General features: G+C 34.9%; 1 protein-coding gene across 8 annotated transcripts in view; it reads left to right on the top strand.

The window, feature by feature from the left end:
* Nucleotides 1-24,174, top strand: part of ADGRL3 (adhesion G protein-coupled receptor L3) — a 943,202-nt gene that overhangs the window by 528,376 nt on the left and 390,652 nt on the right. For all 8 annotated transcript variants that reach the window (XM_078148809.1, XM_078148806.1, XM_078148805.1 and 5 more), the window contains one exon: nt 9,871-9,980. In XM_078148809.1, coding sequence (XP_078004935.1) covers nt 9,871-9,980 — 110 coding nt within the window. The remainder of the gene's footprint in view (nt 1-9,870; nt 9,981-24,174) is intronic.

The following is a 24,174-nucleotide window of genomic DNA, read 5'->3' as shown; positions in this document are numbered from 1 at the left end:
GCTGGAAAATTCAGTTTCTGAGGGCAAAAGACACTTGTTGAGCTAGGTGGCTCCAAGAATACAGCACTGGACCTGGAGTCAGGAATACCTAAGTTCAAATCCAGCCTCAGACACTGGGAAAGTTACTTAACTTTCATTTGCTTCAGTTTTCTCCCATGTGAAACGAAGATGATAATAGCATCTACATTACAGAATTGTCATGAGGATAAAATGAGACAATATTTGTTCATGGTTTTGTGAACATTAAAGCCCTATACAAATGGTAGCCATTATTTTTTTTCCCCCAAAAGAAATGCAGCCCTCAGTACTCACACAAACCATCCTTAGCAGATCCAAGATAAGCAATCTGATTTAAAGCAATTTACTTCAGGGTTTGATTATTGTATTGTAATTGTGTGGCCTCAGTTTCACTATTAGTAAAAAGGAGAGCCTAATCTAGGTGGTTTGTAAAGTACTTTCTAGCTTTAAATCCAATCAGCTTAAGAAAAACCCTTTAATATGTTAGGGTAATTAAATGTAGCTTTTTTTCCCCTACTGTGGTCCTGTAGAAAGGTTACCAAAGTTCTTGGTATTTTGTGGGTCAATTCTTTTTTAAATCCATCAATTATGTGCACCCTCCAATCATTTGACTTTTACTACCCAGCCAGAGGACATATCATTTAATATGAAATAATTTTTCACAAATGTTATATCAAATAAAGTGATAAAAGATTACTCTATGCAAACATTAGGTACATTGCATGATGGCTTACCACACACTATAAGTAGGGAACAGGACAAACAAGGAAGATGTAACCGTGAATGATGCAAGAAGGGGTAAATTTCATAACCTGTGTGACTAGGGCACCTAAAGGCTAACATTAAAGGATATTTGTGGCCATGCCATAGGATAAATATATGCCTAGGGAGACTGACATCTCCAGCATTGTAGAAATGCTGATGTTCTCCAAAGTTTTTATCACTGTTGTCATCACATTCCTCTCTGTTGTTCTCTTCCGGGTGCCATGCTATCTCTGCCTGGTGTTTTTTTGTGAATTGCATCTCTGCTTTCCATATCATCCCTGTTGCATAACACTGAGCAGCTTTCTGCTTACCACTATTCAGGTTCAGTGATTAGAAAGCCTTTCTGTGGCTTTCTCTGACAAGACTGTCTTGATTGGCATGCAAATGAACCTGGGACAAGACCAAAAGCTAGGTGAAATATGCAGGGCCCATGTTTCTGACTTTTGTGTGTGTGTGTGTGTGTGTGTGTGTGTGTGTGTGTGTGAAAATCCATGATTTTTGTTTGTTACATTTTATGTTATCTCAAACCTCACTGGTTTTTATACTTGGTCATGCATCTACAATGTTGTATATAGGTATCATATAACATTTTTAAGACTAAAATTTCTGGACAAAACACCCAGGACCATAGATTTAGAGCTGAAAAAAAAACCTTAGAGGTCACTGAGTCCAACCTCTTCATTTTACAAATAAGGAAACTGAGGCCCAGGGAGGCAATAGCCTAAGGTTATACAGTTAATAAATGTCTGCGGTGAAATTTGACCTTGAATTATCTTCACTCAAGGTCCAGTGCTATATTCAATATGTCACATTGTATTAAGCCATAGTTTTTGCATCATGGTCTTAGATGAGTAATAATCCAATTGTTGTCAAACATTGCTAGTTTTTTGATGTTAAAATATTTGTAATTATATCTCATAAGTTGAGTTTTAAGAGCAAAAATATTTTTAAATAAATTGTTATTAAAATGAAAAGATTTAAAAATCAGTAGAAAAATCAGAAAATGAATAAAAATATTGAAACTACTGTAGCTTCTCTCTGTCACTTATTGGGAGATTATTTTAATACTGGTCATATAAATCAGTGGTTACCTCCTTCAATGAATGTATATTATAATTGATCCATTCCTTATTCTGTATAACTCATCTCATATCTTCCTGTAAATCCAATTTTTCCTCTAGATCTCTTGACATTAAATAGATTCTGATGGAGAATGGGACCTGTCCTTTAGTAGCTCCTCATTTTCTCTACATGACTTATCATAATTCTTTCTAATGGTATACATGATGCATCTTATACTATCTAAGCCTTGCCCTGATAACATGTTACAGCCTATTAATACCCAAAATGATCCTCTCATTTACCCTTTGAGTAGCCACACTTGGGGTAGTCCAAGCTTCACAGTCTTATAACATAGGATTTCTCATCCTTTCTAATGTCATGGACCACTTGGGTGGTCTGATGAAGCGTTTTCAGAATATTTTTAAATGCATAAAATAAGATATATAAGATTATGGAGGAAACAAGTTAAGTTGAAAATAGTTGTAACATATTTTTTAGGCAGAGTCAGTGTCTGAGGCCAGATTTGAACTCAGGTCCTCCTGACTCCAGGGCTAGTGCTTTATCCACTGAGCCACCTAGCTTCACTGTTATAGCATATTTTAAAGCAGCTTTATGACCCCAGGTTAAGAACCCCTGTTATAGAATCATTCTATGGTGAATTAGTCATATTCTATTATCCCTTTACTGAATACAGTTATTACATTTTTTTCCAAATAATTTTCTTTTTTTATTTTATTTTTAATGTATGGAATAAAGCAAGCATTTGCATAATATAGAACAATAAAAAGATGACTGTTCATGAAGCTATTACCTTTTAGAAGATATGGATTCGCTTATGGTTAACATAAATCTATCTGCCAGCTATGGATTTGTTTTCTAGTGCTTGTTCAAAGACCTTGATCCTGAAATAAATTTTGGGATGAACCAAATTTGTGCAGTAGTCTGGGAGATGTGGTTGATATTCCTAAAAGTGACACATGAAGACAGTGTTATACAACATGGTGTTTCTGTTATGTATGGTGTGTTTAAATGAGTCTTTAGGGCTCTAAATCAAGCCTTTACAGCTTTTCTGATTGAATATACCTCTTATTATAATGCATGTTTTGTTTTTTGTTCCTCTAGCTGTTGGAGTCAGAAGGTTTAACCTTAGCTCAGGAATTTCTTTTCCCAAAGAGATGTGGAATAAAGACTGTACTGTTTTTCATTTTACTTAGAAAAGCTCTTTATAACTCAAGATCACCGTTTTTGAAATAGGGGCTCTTTTTAATAGGGCAGTATTGTTACTTTTTAAAAGGCAACCTGAGAACAATGACAAATTGGTATTAAAACTGAAACTTTGGAGAATGGTCGAGGACCCCATTTGGATGGTTGCCCACTCAAGTTGTTCTAAATACCTATGATATTATGGCCAAGCCACCTGTTCAGCAATAGCAAGGATAACCAAACTGGTTTAAACATTTTAACTCCATTTCTTTTTTTTTCTTCTTCTTCTTATGCACCATAAATAGATATTTGTCTGTGATAATTATCTGACATGCATCTCCACAGGAGAACTTTAGAACACATAGACCCTTTGGGCTAACTGTTAGCCTGCTAAATTGCCCAGTGGGTGTGGGGTATTGCCTCTTATTAATCTTTCAGTGAAATTATAGAATTTTTTTTCTGCTTAAGGCAATCACTAATGAATCAATTTTAATTTATAGGCTAAAATAAAATCCTCATTAAGCCTGACAAACTGTAGCCTCAGGTAAACACAAAGCATTTCCACTCCAGAGCTAAATGAGTTCTGCTCTTGATGCTCCCTATTATGCTAGCACTAGAGTCAAGGTTTAGAGGTCCCATGTCATATCAGAGAAGGTAGCATCTCAGGAGAAAACAAAAAAGAAAACAATAAGTAACTCCAAAATCAAGCGCTAAGATGTTGTATTTCTTGTGTGGAGAAAATCAAACAAAAGTTAACTATGTTATCAAGTTCTATAAATAAATATTTAAGACATATTTTTAGCTGTTGCTGTTTTCAAATGAATCTACAGGCAGAAAGACTGAATTTACAAGGTTATTGAAAATGTTTGTGTGAAGCACTCTTTAACACTTTTGGCAGCTATGGTGTGATTAAATGTCTTATTGATGGCAAAAATAAGTCACTTTCCATATTTTGTAGGAAGGAATTCATATGATCACAGATCTGGAACTGGAAGGGACCTTAGAGTGCTTGAAGTCTAACGCTTTTTTTTACAGATGAGGAAAATGAGCCCCACACAAATGAACTTACTTGTTTGAGGTCATTTGTAGATATCATACCAAAGATAGATAGATAGATAGATAGATAGATAGATACATACATACATACATACATACATACATACATACATACATAACTAATTGGCATTTCAATGCAAACTTTGTTGCCATTTTTTTTTTAGGCCTTTAACCAGTCCCCCACTGATGTTTAAAACTCCTTATTGAATCTGCACAAGGACTGGTCAAAACCTTCAAGTCCTCAAACTTCCCCATGGCCTTGCACACAATGTCAGCAGTATCACAATGTCAGCAGATGAACCACATTTCTTGAAAAGTAAAACCAGATCATCTAATATGAATCACATCCGTTTCCTTTTTTCCCACAGTATCGCTTTGTATCTTTGTCCTCCATTTATTTCCATTCTGTCTCTGATGAAACATACACACATGCATGCATGCACGCAGAAACACACTTCTTTCACAATCCCAACCCTTCCCGTTGTGATTTTTGTTTACTCTCTATTGCTTCTTGTGGTCCTGATCTATCGAGTGTTACTTCATTGTGTTTCTTTTTCTTCCATCCAACTCAGTCCTCTCCCTTTTCTTCTGCTATTCCTCTTTCTCTTTTCATCTCTCATGTTCTCCCTGTTTCTTATCTTCAAATTTTGAATCTCTCCTTTTTCTGAGATGTGGCACATTGGATAGAGTTCTGGGTCTGGAGTTAGGAAGTTCTTAATTCAAACCCAGTCTAGACATTTAATAGTTATATAACTCTGGACAAGTCAATTCACTTCTGTTTGCCTCAGTTTCCTCAACTACGAAGTGAGGATAATAAGAGCACTTGCTGAGAGGATGAAATGAGATTTTTTTTAAAGGCATGTTTAGCACAGTTCCTGGCATATAGTAGGCACTGTGTAAATGCTTATTCCATTCTCTCTCCCTCTCCCTCTAAACATATTCCAATCTACTCTATTTTTTTTTTGACAGATTTGGGTATTTTTATTAATTTATTTTGATTTATGAACAATCACTTCCGCATGCTTTTGAGTTTAAAATTTTTCTCCCCCTTCCTCCCCACCACCCTCCCCAAAATGGTGCACGATATGATATAGGCTATACATTTACATTCTTATTAAACATATTTTCACATTAGTGAAGTTGTAAGTAAAAATTAAAACCAATAGGAGGAATCATCAGAAAGAGGAAACAAAACTCAAGAGAAGAGAAAAAAAAAAGATAGCAATTCAACTTCACAGTTATGATTACTATCTGTGTCTTTTTCTCCATCCTTTTTTCCTCCTGTTTATGCTTTTCTTTCTCCTCTCTCCCTTCCCCACCTCAGCAGTACTTTGCTTTTGACCACCACCTCCTTCAGTCTCTCCTCTCTTCTATTATCCCCCTCCCCCCCTTCCCCTTCACCCCCACCACTTCTTCCCTCCCTTCCACCTCCCTTCCCTTTTCTTTCCCCTTTTCCCTTCTACTGCCCATAGGGCAAGTTAGATTTCCATACCTAACTAATTATGTTATTCCCTTCTTGAGCCAAATCTAATGAGAGCAAGGTTCAAACCATGCTCACCCCCCTCCCTTCTTTCCCTCTGCTGTAATAGGATTTTTTGTCTTTTCCTGTAATTCTACTGTATTTTTTAATGAGGATGGGGGAGACCTTTCCTTGACCCAAGTATCTTGTATAAGAGTATGTTATCTCTCTCCATTAATTCACTGACAAATATCTTAAAGGAGTAGTCTATGCCTATTATGCCTTTTACTTCCTTTCCTCTCTGTCCATTCACTCTCCAACTCACCATCTGGCTTATGATCCCACCATTTCTTAAAATGCCATCTTAAAGTCCACAAAAGACATTCTAATTATTACCAAATTCAATGATCTTTTCTCAATTATTATCCTTTTCAGTCTCTCTTAATTATTTATCACTTCCTCCAGTCCGCCGCACACATTTGGAAAGTTTTATCCTTTGTTGACTTCAGTGATACTCATCATCATCATCATGGCTAGTATTTACATGGTGCTTTAAAGTTTGCAAAGCATTTTACATATTTTATCTTCTTTTTCCCCCTCTCTTGGCTCTCCACCTAATCATCTGCCTCTTCTTAAATATATTTTGCTACATCCTCTTCCTTTTCTCTTTATACATCCCCTTGGTGAACCTCCCAAGGCTTCAGATATCACCTCTTTGCAACTAACTTCCACATCTCTTTTTTCTAGATGAACTCAAGTCTTGTATTTCAAAGATGTCTCGTTCCTCCTAAATCTATTCTTAATCCCTGGACTTCTAGTCACTTTCCCCTCTCTACTTTCCTAGTCTATCACCTTTCCTTCGGCCTTGCTTTTTTTCCCCTTTCATAGCGTTAATTAACCCTTGTTGTGGACCAGGACAATAGTGGAAGTAGGGAAACTAACCTTCATGATCTCATTACACCAGCCAGGGCTGTTGTGAGCCAGGAAGTTATGGGACAGAGCTGGGGTAGCTTGAAGTACTTTGCCCACAGGTGGATTGAATCGGCACTCAGCTTTGAACCCGTTGCACAAAGAAGAAATAAAGCCACCACTAGGACTTTAGAGGAGAGCTCTTGAGGCCCCATGAATACTTCTTTGCCGTCAGCTACTTACCTGATTTTTATCTTTTTATCTGAACTACTTTTACCACCTTGTGGAATGTTTTTATTTGGGGATTACTGATATATTTTTATTAAAGAAATTGCCTATCTTAAGTCTTATATTTTGAGTGTCAGATCACACTAGATATGGAGTCATATAGTTAACCAGTTCACTTGTACACTGTCCTCGCCTCTATCTTTGATTCCTTTGCTGCTTTGTCCTTTCGCTTTTCATCCTTTTCCTAATTCCACCCTGGCTTACCACTGTCATCTTTACTTTCTGCTCTACTCTTGAGTTACTGAACTCTGCTATGGAAAGTAAAACAACTGTGGCAAGAGAGTCCACTACAAATTATATCTAAAACTATAATTATATATAAAAACTGGGGCCCAGTTTATATTATATCTATACATACACACACACACACACACACACACACAACACACACACACACACACATATATATATATATACATATACATATATATATATATACATATACATATATAATATAAACTGGGCCCCAATTTTATTTAATATATTATATGTTTATATAATATATATATATTTATAAATATAAATTTATATTTAGGTATAATATTTATAAAATCCATATAGTTATATATTATATCATGTTATATAATATATAATACTATATAAGCTGGGCCCTGCATTTTATTCATTTCACTTTTCTTCTCAAGCTGTCTATGACTACTTCTCCTTCCTCTCAGTAAAATGCTTTGTCTTTTACTTTACAGAGCCCATTGAGAGTATCAGTCCTTATGCCCTCTTCTTCCTCATCTGTCTTTTTGAATCTCTTCTTTCAAAATGTAATTCAAGGGCCATTTCCTCTGTTATGACTTTCCTGATCTCAGCCTTGCCCATTCCCTGTTAGATCCCTCTTCTTCTTGAAATGCCTGTGTGTGTGTGTGTGTGTGTGTGTGTGTGTGTGTGTGTATTTATATTTATCTGTGTACATGCTTTCTCCCTCCTGTATTTTAGAATATAAACTCCTTGAGGGCAAACATTATTTCATTTTTATCTCTATATCCTCAGGACCTTGGATAGTGCCTTACATGTAGTAGATACTTAATAAAATCTTAATTCAATTGATTGCTATGAGAATAACCACTGTGCCATCGGATATAGCTATACTGCAAAGAATCTTGGATTTAGAATCACACAAACTACATTCTACCCAAGTTTAAATCTCAACTCTGCCGCATCTTACCTATGTGACATTAAGGCCACTTTTGGGATCTGTATTCCTTGATGTCTGTCAAATGAAGGGTTTGGATTATATGTTGTTATGTTATATGTTGTCTAAGACCCCTTTTCATTTTAAATTCTTATGGTCTACATATATAATAGCTAGTATGTACAAAGTATACAAAGTGCTTTTCTCACAACAAAGCTTATTGGAGATAGTTCACATAATTTCACCTCCTTTTCACAGATAAAGAATGTGACCAGCTCAGAAAGTTTAGGTGATTTGCTTGGGGTCACACCACTAGGAAGTGTGAGAGCTGGGACTCAAACCTGGAGTTAGTTTGTTCCACTAGAATATGTCAAGGCATGACTATAGCAAAAGCTCCACAAATTAACACTTCCAAACCAAACCTACACTCTCTCCCCTACACCTGTCAGCACTTCCTCCTAAATTTCTTTCAATGGCATTACCTTTCTTTCCCCCAGTCACAGAGACTTGTTGCTTTGAAATCATCTTTGCCTCCTCCCTGTCCTTTATCACCCTTGCCAACCCCCCTCTCAATGTCCAGAGACTTGCTAAGTCCTATGAATTCTACTTCAATATCTTTCAAATCTGTCCTCTCTGATTTCCATTTCCACCATTCTAGTTTTAGGCCTCATTTTCTCTTTGTTAGACAATTATGATTACAGCCTTAATCTTTATAAGGCACAGACCTAGTCATGTCACTTGACAACTCAGAAAATCTTCAAGTGATTCCCATTGCCTACGGATTGAAACCCAAACTCCATAGATAGGCATTTGAGGCTTTCTACAACATATATGCAACCTATCTTCCTAGCTGCTTTGTCTGTTGCTTCCTTAAAGATATGCTATACGCTGATTAAATCAGGTTATTTACCATTCCCCAACCATGATTCATGTTTCATTGTAGCCTTGCCTTTGTTGCTACTGCTGCTATTTCTATTTGGAATAATCTCTCCTCATATCTACATCTTAAAATTCTACCATGTTCAAGGTGAAGCTCAAATGTTACCTCTTCCATGGTCAACCTCTCCCAAGTCTCATGTGACTCCATGTCCTCTGGACCCCTACAACATTGCTACATTACCACGTTACTACAATTCTACCTTGACTCAAGTGATTTTATATATTTGTAGTAGTCTCCTTACTAGCTTCTGAACTCCTGGCCTGCAGGGACTATGTTTTACTCATCTTTATTTCTCCTGTAGCTTATGGCATACTACTTTATACAGAGGAGGTAGTTTAACAAATATTTATTGAAGGAAAATGTACCATATCTTTATTTTAATCTTTTATTTGAATGTCACTGTTAGGGGAACACAAGGGATAGGAAAATCAAATTCCTAAAAATGATTTTGCCTACTGGTGTTAATAGCAGTATCAGAATAACTTCAGTTAAAATTATTATGTATTTTATAAAAGCTGAATTAGATTTTCATTTTGTTCTGCTTCAGGTTTCCAGTTTTAGCTAAGACTTCTATACAGCTTACCACTTGCCCTTCTAAAAAAGAGTTTGCTGAAATTAAATTAATTTATTTCAAGTCAGTATAATGAAACTGTAGTAGTATGTTCTAAATGTTCTCTAATAACAGCAATATGGCCCATTCTGAACCAATAGGCCTTTTTAGCTGTATGCTTACGCAACTATACGTGAGTTAGGATTGCTTTAAGCTTATATTTCTTTCCTTTTAATTCAAAGCCACCTTTTTGTTCTGCTAGAAATTAAACAAGTAAGCATGGACAAATGCAGGGAATTGATTTTGTCTTTTCTTTTTTTGGTGTATAACAAAAAATAACTCCAATATTAAAGAAGTCTCAAATCAAAACCCACTTAGTCTGTATAGGAGATTCAAAGTGAAGTTATTAATAATGTTAACATGCATATGTCACACTGCATAGTCTGATTATCCTTTTTTTTTTAATCTCTTGACTTCAGATGCAATAACCGAACACAGTGTGCTGTGGTAGCAGGCCCTGATGTGTTTCCAGACCCATGTCCAGGAACCTACAAATATCTTGAAGTGCAGTATGAATGTGTCCCTTACAGTATGTATATTTCTGTACTTTTTTTCCCAAAACCAAACATGATCAAATCTTTTTGTTATTGTTTTGTAGTATCTGGACAGCTATGCCACTTTATTTAAGATGATGGTTAGGTAATCAATGGAATAAAAAAGTAGGAAAATATATTCACATAAAGTATGATGTAATCAAACTAATCCTTGAAAAATGCCTTTGGTAAGTTTCTACTTGGAGATCATATTATTTTCCCTAAACTTAAGAAACAGAATATAGCCTTCATGTAGCCTAAGAATTTAATTCTGAACGTACAATTTCTTTTTATTACATCCAGGAATATGAAAAACAGTAAATACCCATTTTAAGATGTTTTTCATTTATAATAATTTTAGTATGAAATAGCAAATATTTAGAGAGACAAGTTGGGAAGGGGTTTTACCAGGTTCTACCTACCCACCAGACCCTGGTACATCTGTCACCCATGCAAACAAATAGAAGATGAATGATGAGAGATAAACTCAGGGATTTAGTGGTATAGGAATTGCTAAAATGGGAATTTTAGCTTGACTTAAAAAAATTGCATATAAGCCACTTAATGTGTCACATTTTGGAAGACTAGAGAGAGTATGTCAGAAAAAAAAAGACTAAATAGTTTATGTGAAGTAAAGCAATCTTCACAACTTTCGTTTCATAGAAGTAGGGTTTACCTTGCCTCAGTCCTATTGTCAGTTGTGGTATACATAAAGTACTTTTTTTCCCCCTCAGGCATATTAGAGAACTAAAACTCTGATATATAACACACTCTAGCTTTTCTATCCTGAAAGACCCAAGTTTTTAAATAAAAAAATTGTTCTTGAATTGAAATATTTATAGGATATAGGATTTCTTAATGAGAATCAAGTCATGGAATCCTATGTGAACATATTCAATATTCAGGTCAGCACAGAGCCTTGAAACACCTGGGCTCACCCCCACCCCCAGGTTCATTTTTAGCCAGCAGAATGTGAATATATCTGGGAAGTGACAAGCTCAGCATCCCAATGGACTGATAGGAGCATACCTCCTTCCTTGTTCATGCTGATCTCAAAACCAGAACATCAGTGGTGAGAAGGAGATATGCTTATGTTTTTAGCCAGTGGGGAATTATAAGGCCATTTGTCCATCAAGAAACACATTGAAATTGGGGAAAGTAAGTGTTCGTAAGTAAAGCAATATTAGAGATTTCTTCTTTGAAGTACTTAATCCATTGTCTATGAGCAACATTTTCCAGAAAAGATTTAGCAGCTAGCTAGAGGATTTATTGGAATTCAATAGATATGCACTCCATAGAAATGATACTTGCATGTTTAGGTCATTTATAGAGATAATATCTCTACAAAAACATATATAACTTTTGATGGTCATACTTCAATAATGCTTTTTAAGCAATGAAAAATTGTAGTAAGTTTCACAAGTATTGACAGAATAGCAGGAGTCCTTAGTCAGTTGTTTTTTAAAAATAATTGGTAGATGAGCTGTTGCAAAAAACAAGTTAACACTGAGTCCATAGTAATGACAATCTCATAATTGAACTAGAAAGGTTTTTTCATGTTTATGGTAATGTATTATTTTAATTTTTTTTAAAATAGTACTGTTAAGATATAAAAGTCAGAATAACTTTTTCCCCTACACTGTTAAAAAAAATAGAAAATTTCACAGTTGTCTCTTCAGTTCCTCTGAATCTCTTCAGACTGTTTTGTGATGATAGCTTATTTCAAAGTGTTCTGCCAAGCTTCCTTCTGAAATACCTTCATCTTAAATCACTTTAATAAAGTGAAGCCTTGCTTGTACAGCTCTGTATAAACCTGTCTTCCCCCTAGACATTCTTCTAGGTAAAAGGATTATGGTTTACCACAGATTTCCTTTCTCTGTTGCAAATTTTCAGAAATGGGCAATGAAATTTCTGGGTATCCTTTAGTAATAGCTTTCCTTTAATCCTAAAAAATACATACATACATACACACACACACACACACACACACACACACACACACATGCTTGTTGTCCTGCAAGGACACCCATGTTATACTGAAACATTAATATTTCATTAGACAATAATCTCAAACTGCTATTTCTAATGAAATAATCTGGTTTGTCAGTTTAGCTCCAAGATTCTAAATGATTGGTTCTATACAATGTGATCCCATTTCAAATTATATTCAAAAATTTTGAATAAAGGCATCCTATCCTATTGGGCCTTTATTGAGTAATTTTATCATGATTTTGTAGTGATAAACTAGTGTAGAAGAAGGTAAAGCCATAAAATAACTCATAGGAAATTCTTGAGAAGCAAAAAATATGGATTCTTGTCCTGGTTGTGCCATTTGTTAGCTGTCCAGCACATCACTTACCCTCTTTGCACTTCTATCCTCTTGTCTATAAAGTGATTCAATGGGACTATAGAAACTCTAAGTTCCCTTCTGTCACTGACATTATTCTGTGGATAATTCTTTTCCTAAGACAAATTATTGTGTATGTTTCTAATTTTTAAAATTTTTGTTTGGATGATTATGATGTTTTCTACAAGTCATTAAATATTTCCTATTACTTAGCTCCTTTTATTTTTAACACAACAACGTCTGCAGAGGTTAATGAATATTTCAAGAACACAAATCCTTTTTGTGTTTAGCCCTTTGCCAGCTTTGTTTAAAGCTTCCTGGAAACTGCCTACAAACTAGGGCATGACTTCAGGGAAAGGAATTTGCATTAATAATGCCCACTGTGTGCTAGGCACTGTGCTAAGCACTTTTTACGGATATCTCATTTAATTTCACAATAACTGTGTAAGATAGGTGCTGTTATTCCATTTTACAGTTGAGAAAACTGAGCAAAGAGAGGTTAAGTGACTTGCCCAATGCTACCTCAAAACCAGTCTCTGCACTCTAAAAAGAAACAATGATTTTGCCATTGATTTGTGAAGCTACTATAAATCAAGTGTATTTTAACTATTATAACAACTCTTAATGATATTTTTCTGAGTATAGTGAGTAATGCTTTAGGAAAGAACCATGTTCTGCTGGCAGCATGCCTAACCTAGAATTTAGAATTAATAATACAAAACCACACCACTAGCGAAGTACAGAGTTTTTTTCTCACATCACAGCCGTGAAAAAAGCAGTGCAGATAGTAGTAACCCTATTTTTGTTGCTGAAGAAATTGAGGTTCAGAAAGAAAGATCACAGAGCCAGAGATAGAAGGAAACCTAGAATCATCTAATCCAATCTCCCCACAATAGGGATACTGAGTCCAAAAATAAGGAATTGACTAGCCTGTAGTCTGTTAATTGCCTATTCCAGGTCAGAAAGTTTCCAGCATTTGTACCCTGAGCAGCTACAACTCCAATACCAATATCACTATATGCTCTGCATGTATTTTAAATCATACAAAATAAAATACATTTCTCTGAGATCAACCACATATTCTGATGTGTAAATATACACAATGAAATGAAAACACGTGCAGAATGAAAGAAAAAGGTAAGATACAATCAGAAAATAGATCATAAAGATAAAGAGGACCAGTAAAGAATGGATTGGCGGGCAGGAAGGGTTAGAGATAAAGACATAACATGTGCTAGGCTTCTCCATCCCATTAATAAAGTTGATGTTTCTTTGTCGTGTAGGGCCGGCCACTACCCTTTGTTCACAGTCCCAGTCCCAGTCTTTTTTGGCATTTCAGTTCCATTCTAGTCCCTGGCTTTCTCTATTGCCTGCTTCCTGACTTCTTTACCTCCCTCAGGTTTCCCACAGGGCAGAGAAGATTGTAAACAGACTCTCAAACTTGGCTAAGACACTCAGCAAAAATTGCGAGTCCCCAAGAGCTCACCTAAGAGTCCTCTTGTTGCCCCCTGTGGGGGGAGGGGCAGAGAGCTACCTGACCCTAAGTGCATGTTACACATGCTGGGTTAGTACCATTCTTCTTGCTTCCCCATGTTAAAGTTAATTTATGGCATATTGTCTTCCTTTCAGTCTCCTTAATAAAGAAACACAAGAATGTAAATCACTTTAGGGAAAGCATATTTTAGTGGAAAGAATGATGTATTTGGAAGGAAAAAAAAGGTAGATTTAAATACTGGCTTTTGTTTCTCAATGGCTTAGAATAAGTGATTTGGTTTCTTCTGCTGTTTAGTTTCCTCATTGGTAAAAATCAAAGGGCTAGACTAAATAATTGTTAAAGTCCCTTCTAGCTATAAATCTTATGTTCTAGTATTAAAAACTGCTTGATTTAGGGATTCATAGAATCATAGAATTTTGAGCTTGAATTTTAGAGATACTCATACTCAACTCCCTAATTTTACAGATAGGGAACTGAGGCCCAGTAAGGGTAAATTATTGTCCCAGAATCTCACATGTAGTAAGTAATGGAGGCAGGATTTGAATCAGTCTGGTTAGTCTTCAAATTCAGTACTTTTTCTCTATGCAAGAAATAACATGGTTCCTTTGAGATAATGATTTTATATTTTCAGATGCAGCCCCTTCCCCCACAAATGCCCTTTGAAGAATGAAAATCGCTTGTGAAGTATCATCTTTGAAAATGAGTGATTCTCATGATTAAATCTTTTCTTCCTACTTGATTCCCAGCAAAATTTTATAATTTTCAGTGGAATAAATAAGAAATGACTACCACTAGTCTCTGTGACACAAATTATTTAGTTATTTCCTCTTATATATTCAACACCATAAAATTGGCATACTATTTCTAATGAATACTTCCATTCTTAGTGCTAGAAGAAGGGCAAGGCAAGTATTGTCTATATCTTGTTCCAGTATAATTGTCAACACAATATACATTATATAACATACAATGTTGTGCATTAGACAATATCCATCTTACTTTCTTGATTACAGTATTGATGCAAAGATAACTTATTTACCTATAAGAAAAAAGATACAAAACAAGTAAAGCAAGTAATCAGATATAGAACAGTTTCTTGGTTTTTACAATCAACAAAAAATGGAGGATATTAAGTGTGATGGTGAGAGCAAAATCTAATAAAGTTTTATTGTACCAAAAGGAAACAGAAGTGTGTTTAAAAAAAATCAAACCTGTCCTAATGAGTTGTAAAGCTAGTAAATAGATGCAAAATTAAATAATGACACATTTTAAGAATTTCAGCACTAGTAGAAGGCCAAATAAAATATATGGCATAATGAAAATATCACTTCAGATACTAGGAATCTGAAGAAATGACTGCTAATCCTAGCTCAGCTAATCAGTATCTGCCTGGCCTTATGCAAGAAACTTCACCTCTTTGTCAACTGAAAGGAATGTTCTCTCAAATCTCTTTTGATGCCAAGATTATTCTATGATGACATTCAGACTGATAGGGGAGAAAACAATGAGAATAATTTTGCCAAATGTACTTCCCTGATTCTAATTTTTAAGAATTCTTGAAGATAATTTATTTAATCTCATTAATTTTTTTCTACTTTGTAAAATCAAAATTAGTTGTTTTGTTTTATTTCCTTACTTTATAATCCTCAAAATATCCTCTACTCCTTAGGGAAACTGGTCCAGTCTGGAGATAAAACAATGAATATTTTTATCTGCCCCAGTCACACATGAGTTAGTTACACTATGATTGACTTTGCCACCTTTCTTTTCTCCATTATTCTTCTCTTGATATTTGAGTTCTTTTTTTTGAGGAATACCCTGTCCCTACCTCAATTCCACTTAAGACCTCAAACAACTATCCAGAAGGTTAAACATCACAGTTTGGCTATACCCCATTCTTTTTTGCTTCCCACTTTTCCTCTTATCCTCCATCTTCTGTCCTGAAATGGGAATTAAATCATGGCATCCTTCAGTAACATTTCCTTTATTTGGCTTGGTTAAATGAAAGGTCTGTGTGTAGGGAGAAAACAATAAGAAACTAACCACCCATCAAGAGTTTTTCTCAGCAAAGAATCTTTACTTTGTATGCTGCTGACAAATTGTCTTTCTTCCAAGGCATACAATTTCATGGAAGTTGCAGCCAAAAAACAGCTTGCCTTCAGTCAAGATCCAGTTTTCCCTTTCAGGTCTTTGTTTCTGATGCTTAACAACACAAAGCACACATTGCTTACTCTATAAGTCTCTTCTTACTGTGGTTTCTCTTAGGGGAAAAAGAGAGGAAATACATATTATTTAAGAGCTAAGAGAAATGAGCTTTTAATTAAAACAGTTTTATGTTACATGGTTTTACAGGCCTGCTGACTATTAGTTGTTGAAACTCTGGATGGAGTATGCTCATAGCTATACGGACTATAGTTATATATTCCTAGACTGTATTAAGGTGCCTTCAATACTAATATATGTGTAGGGGGAGAATTGATAAAACATTATCACTTGAGGCTTTTTCCCTTGAACCCACCCTCCTTCCTAGCACCCTGTAGATCTTTGTAGTGGTCATAGTGAAAAATGCCCCAAATCATTAATAATTAGAGAAGTGAAAATCAAAAAAAACCTTTCAGGTATTACCTCATACCCATCAGATTGTCAGTTTACAAAAACAGAAAATGACAAATATTAAGGGGCTGCAGGAAAACAGGCACATTCATCTACTGTAGTTGGAATTGTGAATTGATAAACATCCTGGAAGGCATTTTGGAACTATGCCCCCAAATTTACTAGACTATGCATACTTTTTGACCCCAAAATACTACTATTATAACTATACCCCAAAGATATAAAAGAAAGGGGAACAGAACTCATGCACAAAAATATTTATAGCAACTCTTTTTCTATGGCAAAGTACTGGAAGTTAATGGAATGCCCATCAAATGGGGAATGCCTGGACATATTATGGTATATGAATGTAATGGAATACTATTTTGCTGTAAGAAATAACAAAAACCTAGAAAGATTTCTATGAACTGATGTAGAGTGAGGTGATCAGAACTAAGAGATACTACAACAATACAAAGACGAACAACTTTGAAGGATTTAATAACTCTGATCAATATTTATAGCAGCTTTTCTTTTTGGTGGCAAAGAATTGGAAATTGGGGGGATGCCCCTCAATTGGGGAATGGTTGAACAAGTTGTGGTATATGAATATAATGGAATACTATTGTGCTATAAGAAATGATGAGCAGGCAGATTTCAGAAAAACTTGGAAAGACTTACGTGAAATGATGCTGAGTGAAATGAGCAGAACCAGGAGAATGTTGTACACAATAACAGCAACATTGTATGATGAGCAACTATGACAGGCTTAGTTCTTCTCGGTAATACAATGATCCAAGACAATTCCAAAAGACTCGTGATGGAAAATGCTGACCACATCCAAATGAAGAACTATGGAGTCTGAAATGAAAAAAAAAAAGTTCTGCCACCCTAATGGCTTAGATAGGAGTAATTTGTAAAGCCAGATTAACTCCTCTTGAAGTTCCAAAGAATCATTTATACACTAAAGAAACTTTTGGATGAAAGGATAAACTTGCAAATATTTTAAATAGTCAAATATCCATCAGTATATAACTCATTTCAATTTGACAAACATTAAACACTGAGCTAGGCTAATATAAAGATAAACTAGGGAGAGGAACAAGGAGGCTCTTTGTCCTTGAATAATTTACCATCTAATAGATGAGGTAAAACATATTCACAGAGCTTAATATATGCATCTAGAAACATAAACAAAATGCATTGAGAATACTAAGGAGAATAAGGTTTCATGGACACAGGTTACATTGAAGAGTTGAGGAAAAGGCATGGCAGACAACATGAACATTGTGTTTTGTGAAATTTTAGCTTAACTAAATAATATATCTCAGTTAAATTTCCATTTGTGGAATCCTTTGCATCCTGTGCAGCACCCAGGCCTGAACATGGGAGGTTCTAAATAAATATTTGGTCAATTGAAATGACCTATCTCTCCATCTTGATATGCTTCTACTGGCATGGGCAGGACATCAGATCATGAATCTAGAAGGAATTAAAGATTATCTAAGCCATACTGATAAGGGATGCTTTTCTCTCTCATATTTGTTCTCCTCCAAATAAATTTGTTTGTTAGATTCTATTGGAAACCAACAAAGTAAAAAGGAAGGGTTAAAAACATTTCTACTTCTAAAAAAATGTTTCTACTTCTCTAGGAAGTAGAATTTTTCATAATTATACATCTCTAGGTTTGAAACACACTATATAGAGATTATTTTGAGACCAAATCATTTTTATAAATAAGGAAATTCTACCAAGAAAGGGTAAATAATTTTCCAGTTATATAACAGGTTAGTGTCAGTGTTGGCACAGGATAGCCTGTGTTTTGAGTCTTCATCCAATGCTCTTTATGGAATGCTTCTCCAGAGGTGATTTTCCATAGATTGAGGAGAGGGAAATGAAGAAAACATTACAGAATAATGAAAATATCCCTTGGCAAATGAAAATTCACTTAATAAAACTTTAAAACTTAGGGTAGAAGTAAAGAGACAACTTCATTTTAAGGAAGTTTATTCATTCAGTGAATGTGTTAGTAATCTAAGATGCTGTATGGAAAAATTGAACCTGCTGACCTTCAAAATTTGAAACTGAACACTCTACCCTTGAATATTTGAGGGCTTATCAGTTTGGAATTGGAAGATATTTAGGTGTCATCTAGTCCAACCATTTCATTTTATTATTGAGGAAAGAAAGAACCAAAAAGTTAAATGTATTGCTTGAGATCATGCACATGGAAGAATGAGTGGAAACTCAGGCTCCTTAACTTAAATTCCAAGACTGAGTCCATGCTGCCATAATATACATTAATTGGTTTGACTCTTAAAGGTGTGAAGTTTTTCAGCACTTATGAAATGACGAGATAGTTTCATTTACTAATGGAAACATGTCAATTAACTTATTTATGTATAAAATGAAGATAACTCATGAATTATCTATTTTTTCCTCTCCTTTGCTATTTAATCTTTTTTTTTTCAGATGGGGGAGGGGATGGAAGGGTCCAGTTCTATTTTAATCATTGGTTTGGGGAAATCCTGGAGATGAAATTTCTTTCGCTTGCTACTGCAGCTTTTTAACTTATTTGTAATTTAAAGTCTTAGATTCCTATGGAACAAGGCATTAAATCTATAGACATAGAAGCACATATACACACACATACATACATGTGAGAGATTCTTCAACCTAGATCTTCCCAACTCCCATCCCTTGATTCACTATTTCCTTTCCATTTCTATTTGGTCCTTACCTGTGACTGATATCTGTCAACAGTAGTGCTATAAACCCAAATCTAAAACCCTTCTTAAGTTAAGCTTCTACTGGAATGTCAGAAAGACAACCTATACAAATAATTTATATTATCATATCTTGAGAGGCATTTTTTCCTCTGTAGTAACTGATTAATAACCTACAACCAGTTGATAGATCATGCCTATATAAACTACTCTTTCCATCTAAATGGCACATTTAATTAATGGTTGATGGCCTCATTTATTTCATGAGCCTGATTAAATGTCTGAGTTGAATCACATCCTGTGCTACTGTAGACATAAAGTTTTTGTTACACTAACATTTAGCTTTTAGAACTGAAATATAATGGATATTTACTGAATTTGTTAGTTTTCTTTATATCTAAATAAGACTAATATCAAATATGGCTGGTTTGGAATTATTTGGATTGAATTATTTGGATCTTAAGTGCAAGTGAATGACTTTTCAATGATTACTTTATTTTTTGTCTTCTGATAATGCTTACCATTTGTGTTTGTCAGTTCATATCCTTGTATTTTTATTCAAATTGTCACTTGGGAAAATGACAAAATTTAAGTAAAACCATTGTGTATTTTTATAATCAATCTATACCTACCTTACATATATCTTATAATAAAGGAAATCCATGCTAGCTCACTGAATAAGCCACTGAAATATCAAAAATATGTTCTGAATTATGAACAGAGAAAACTTTGTGTGCATATGGCTGAATCTTGAGGTGTATGTTCTTTGTCCAATTTTCAAAAAAAAATGCATATATAGCTTGGTTGTCTGGATAAAGGCATTAACTGAACTCAGGGGATTTGTGCATTTGTGTTTCTTTTTGCTATACAATATGGCTGTGTACATTAATTTTACAGTGAGAATGATTCACCATTTGCTCTTTGAGGGCTCTTAACCATTCATCCACCTTCATTTGGCAAATCTTTTCTAATCTCACTTATTATATCTTAGCTTCAAATGCTCAACAAAGTCCAAATTCTGTTGACATTCATATTACATACTTGCCAACATTGCCTTGGGTTTTTAAAGAGTAATGGAATCAGGGTTGGCAGGAAAGGAAGAGTGAATCTGTCCAAAAGATAGAACATATGGTTTTCCTTAACTGAATTCCTTCTTTCTCCTCCTTCCCCCTTCTTAGAGAATTTATTAAAAAGTAAGTTTATCAAACTAACAGAAATGACTTCAGAAGAGAGAAGTATATTTTGAAATAATGTTGGCTCTTCAAAGGAGATGAAACTCATTTCTGTAGTTAGGAAGTAATCTGTGGGGGACATTTGACTCTTCTTGTTTCTTCAGATACTGTTTAAAAACTGCAGCAGGCTATTAAATATCCAATAAAAAAATCAATTGTTGTAATTTAGCACTGGGATGATCTGAGATATCCCTCATAATCTGGTATTATTCTTTAAGCAACTTAAAGTCTAGTATATTGTTCATAATACCATCAAGAGAAAGCTAATTCTACTTAATTTTTTACCTACTAATTCCCACATTAGATGAGTTTCTATTTGTGATCTGAGTCATATCAATTTTAATGCCTGTCCTAAAACAACTTGTGCATGTGTAACTATTTTAAATTTGTAGAATGGCAAAAGTTAAATTTTGATTAAAATCTCCAAATGATACAGTTCTAGCAGTGGTACAGACCTATAAAGATTATTTAGTCCAGCCTAAACCTAAATTATCCAATTGAGAAATTGTCTATCCCGTGATGTAATGAAGTCAGAAGACCTGAGTTCCATTAATTAGCCATGAGACCACTTGGAAATCACTTTGCCTCTCCAGGGCCTAGTTATTCTTATGTAAAGAGGTAGTTGAGGTCATTAAGGTGTCTTCTAGCACTTACATGAACTCCTAAAGGCTATTATAGAAAAGGTATAAATCTATTTTTGTTTTCACTAAAATGTAAAAATGATGCTAACATTTTTGAAACAGTTGGCTTTTTTCTAAAAATTAAATGTGGTTATTTTCATTAATAGGCTCTTCAATATATGTACAGACCATTGTGGACACTGCCTCCTGAAATGGCCTAATCTATTTTGGGACAATGCTAATTTTTAGGAATTTTTTTCAGATCTCAACCCTAAAATTGCTTCCACCTATTACTTCTGGTGCTGGCCTCTAAGGTCAAATGGAACAGATCTGCCCTCCCTTCCATGTGACAGCCCTTCAGATATTTGAGGGCAATTTTTATATCCTTCCTGGATCTTCTCTTTTCTAGACTAAACTTCCTTCAACTAGTCCTAATATGACATAGATTCAAGGCTTTTCACCATCCTTATTGTCCCCCTCTCTAAACTCTTTAGAATTATATTACCAATGTATCATTTAAAATATGATGCCCAGAATTGAACAGAATTTTCAAATTTGACTGACTAATGCAGATGACAGAGATAAAAATCATCTCCTTATTTTTAGAAACTACAGTTTTCTTAATGCATACCAAAAATACATAATCTTTTGTGACTGCGTCATTGTATTACTAGCTCATATGTTAGCCCTAGTCATGTAACCTTCATAAGTTGACTCTTCTAGATTTTTGTTACCTGCAGATTTGATGAGAGCATGAAAATAAAGACTTTATTTAAGTCACTGGTAAAAATGTTAAGCATCACAATTCTCTGAAATACCATACTGGAAAACTCCTGCCAAGTTGTTATTGCATTAATTGCATCATGTCCCGTTGTGGCGAGATCCATAATTATTCAAGAATTTAGATAAACTATCTGCATGAGAAAAAAAATGTGGATAAAGAATGACATGTCTGTTTGGATGGACAGTCCATAGAACTTATCCGTGAGTTGGAGTGATGCTGAGAAAATGAGCAAAGCTCCCAACATTTTGGAGAGGATCTTCCTTCCCTCCTTCATTAACCCCATAGCAAACTTATTGGAGCACTTGGCCAAGATTTACAAAGGATGGGTAGACATGAATAGTTTGCAATGTGCATTGAGGGAGTGAATAAAAGAGATCACAAGTTGATTTTACTGTTATGTGTAGCTAAGTGGTCCCCTAACTATTTCTGTGTTGTCATCAAGAAAAGAAACAAGGACATTTGAAGGAACTTTCTTCTGAGAAATTGCAAGAAGGCAGCTGAAGTTTTATCTTGATACAGAAAGATTAGAGGATAAATAATATATGCCTACAAGAGTCTGTGATACAAAAGTTTTATGCAACTCTCAAGAGCCAAAACTTCTACTGTGGCTGTGTCTCCAAAGGGCTTTTGACTCAAATGGAAGGTTGAGGGCAATATATAAGTCTATTTCCTTTTTGTCCTGCTTGGGAAAGTTGAAAGTGTCAAAATTAACCAGCAATTTGAGACTTAGTAAAGGGTTTGGATACTAAAAATAGCATTTTTACTTTGAGCTTAGACTTGATAAGAAGTAAATAGGGCATAATAACAAAAATATGCATGTAAATCAAACATCAGTGAGTAGTCCAGAAATTCTGAGCCAGATGATATATATGATTCTATGAAATGTACAATTTGAATCTGACTCCTTCAAGTCAGAAATGGAGTATAAACAACAGAATTGCCATAATATTTGATTCAGAATTCATTATTTGATGACAAAACTCTGATCCAGAGACTTACAGCACAAGGCTTACCTGTAGACACCAGGTATACTTAATTTAAAAAAAAAAACCAAACTTTTATAGCTGGTGATGTTCTTAGTTATGTCTGTTCTGTTATTGAAAGGGAATTTTGACTTCTGGCTTCATGGAGCCCACAATGGAACGATATGAGCAGACTCAATGATCAGTCCTAGCAAGAAACTAGTGAACTCCATTGCTGCAGTGGGGGCCCTTTTTCTGACTTTAAGCATGATAACCCTCTCCTCCTAAAGCCATGTCCCATCATATCCATTTGCCACTCTTGCTTCTTAATGCAACAGAATGGAGACAGCAGATAACAAACAACAGAAATAATGATGGGAACACTACACATAGAAGGCATAATGGCCAAATTTGTAGATAGCATGAGTCTGAAATGGATGATTCGCCAATTAAATGGCAGGATCCAAAAAAATCTCTACAAGCCAGACCAATAAACTAAAATCTAATAGGGTTCAATGTAAAGTTCTACATTTGGATTCAAAAAAATAACTTCATAAGTGTAGAATGGGAGAATGATGGTTAATCATCAGATCATCAGTTACAGGGATGGAGTGGGGGTAGGGAAAGGAAATTTTGTAATTTAGTGTGTAGCAAAATTGATATGAATCAAGGGTGAAATTTATTGACATACACACATGTATGTGTATAAAATTCTATTGCTATCCTAAATATATTAAAAGATGTAGTGTTCAAAGCAAAGGAAGTGAGAGTGACAATGTACTCTGCCCTACTGAGATCACATTTGTAATATTTTCTTTAGTTCTGGATTAATTTAGAGTTTTTTAATGCTGCAAAAAGTACTTTATTAACATTTTCAAGTACTTTACTAACATTTTGCCATCTTGAGAGATATACATAACAATAGGACATCTGGAAACGGACATTTTAGTTACTTTTTAAGTGTAATTTCAAATACCTATCAGAATTGTTGGACCAGTTCGCAACTCGACCAAGGGAGTCTGGCTTCCCATCTCTCCAACAATGATTATTTCCAGATTTTAAATTTTTTGCCAATTTATTTATTTGGCATGATGTAAAACTTCAAAATGGCTTTGATTTGTCTTTCTCTTATTATATAGTGATTTGAAGCAATATTCCATATGGCTGTCAATAGTTCACAAGTCTTTTTGAGAAGTGTCTGTTTATCTCTTTTGACCACTCATTTGTTGTATCATGGCTCTTGGTCTCATATATTTGTGATAATTCTATCTAAATCTGTATCTATAATCTTTGGCTATTCTCTCTCCCTCTCTCTCTCTCTCTCTCTCTCTCTCTCTCTCTCTCTCTCTCTCTCTCTCTTTCTGTGTGTGTGTGTGTCTGAGTTTTTCCTAAGAAGTTGTGTTGGTTGATTCATTGATCTCAACAAGCATTT

This window comes from Phascolarctos cinereus, unplaced genomic scaffold (genome assembly GCF_003287225.1).
Source record: "Phascolarctos cinereus isolate Bilbo 61053 unplaced genomic scaffold, phaCin_HiC Scaffold_9;HRSCAF=440, whole genome shotgun sequence".
Lineage (NCBI taxonomy): Eukaryota > Metazoa > Chordata > Mammalia > Diprotodontia > Phascolarctidae > Phascolarctos > Phascolarctos cinereus.
This window is presented reverse-complemented; position numbering and strand designations above follow the sequence as displayed.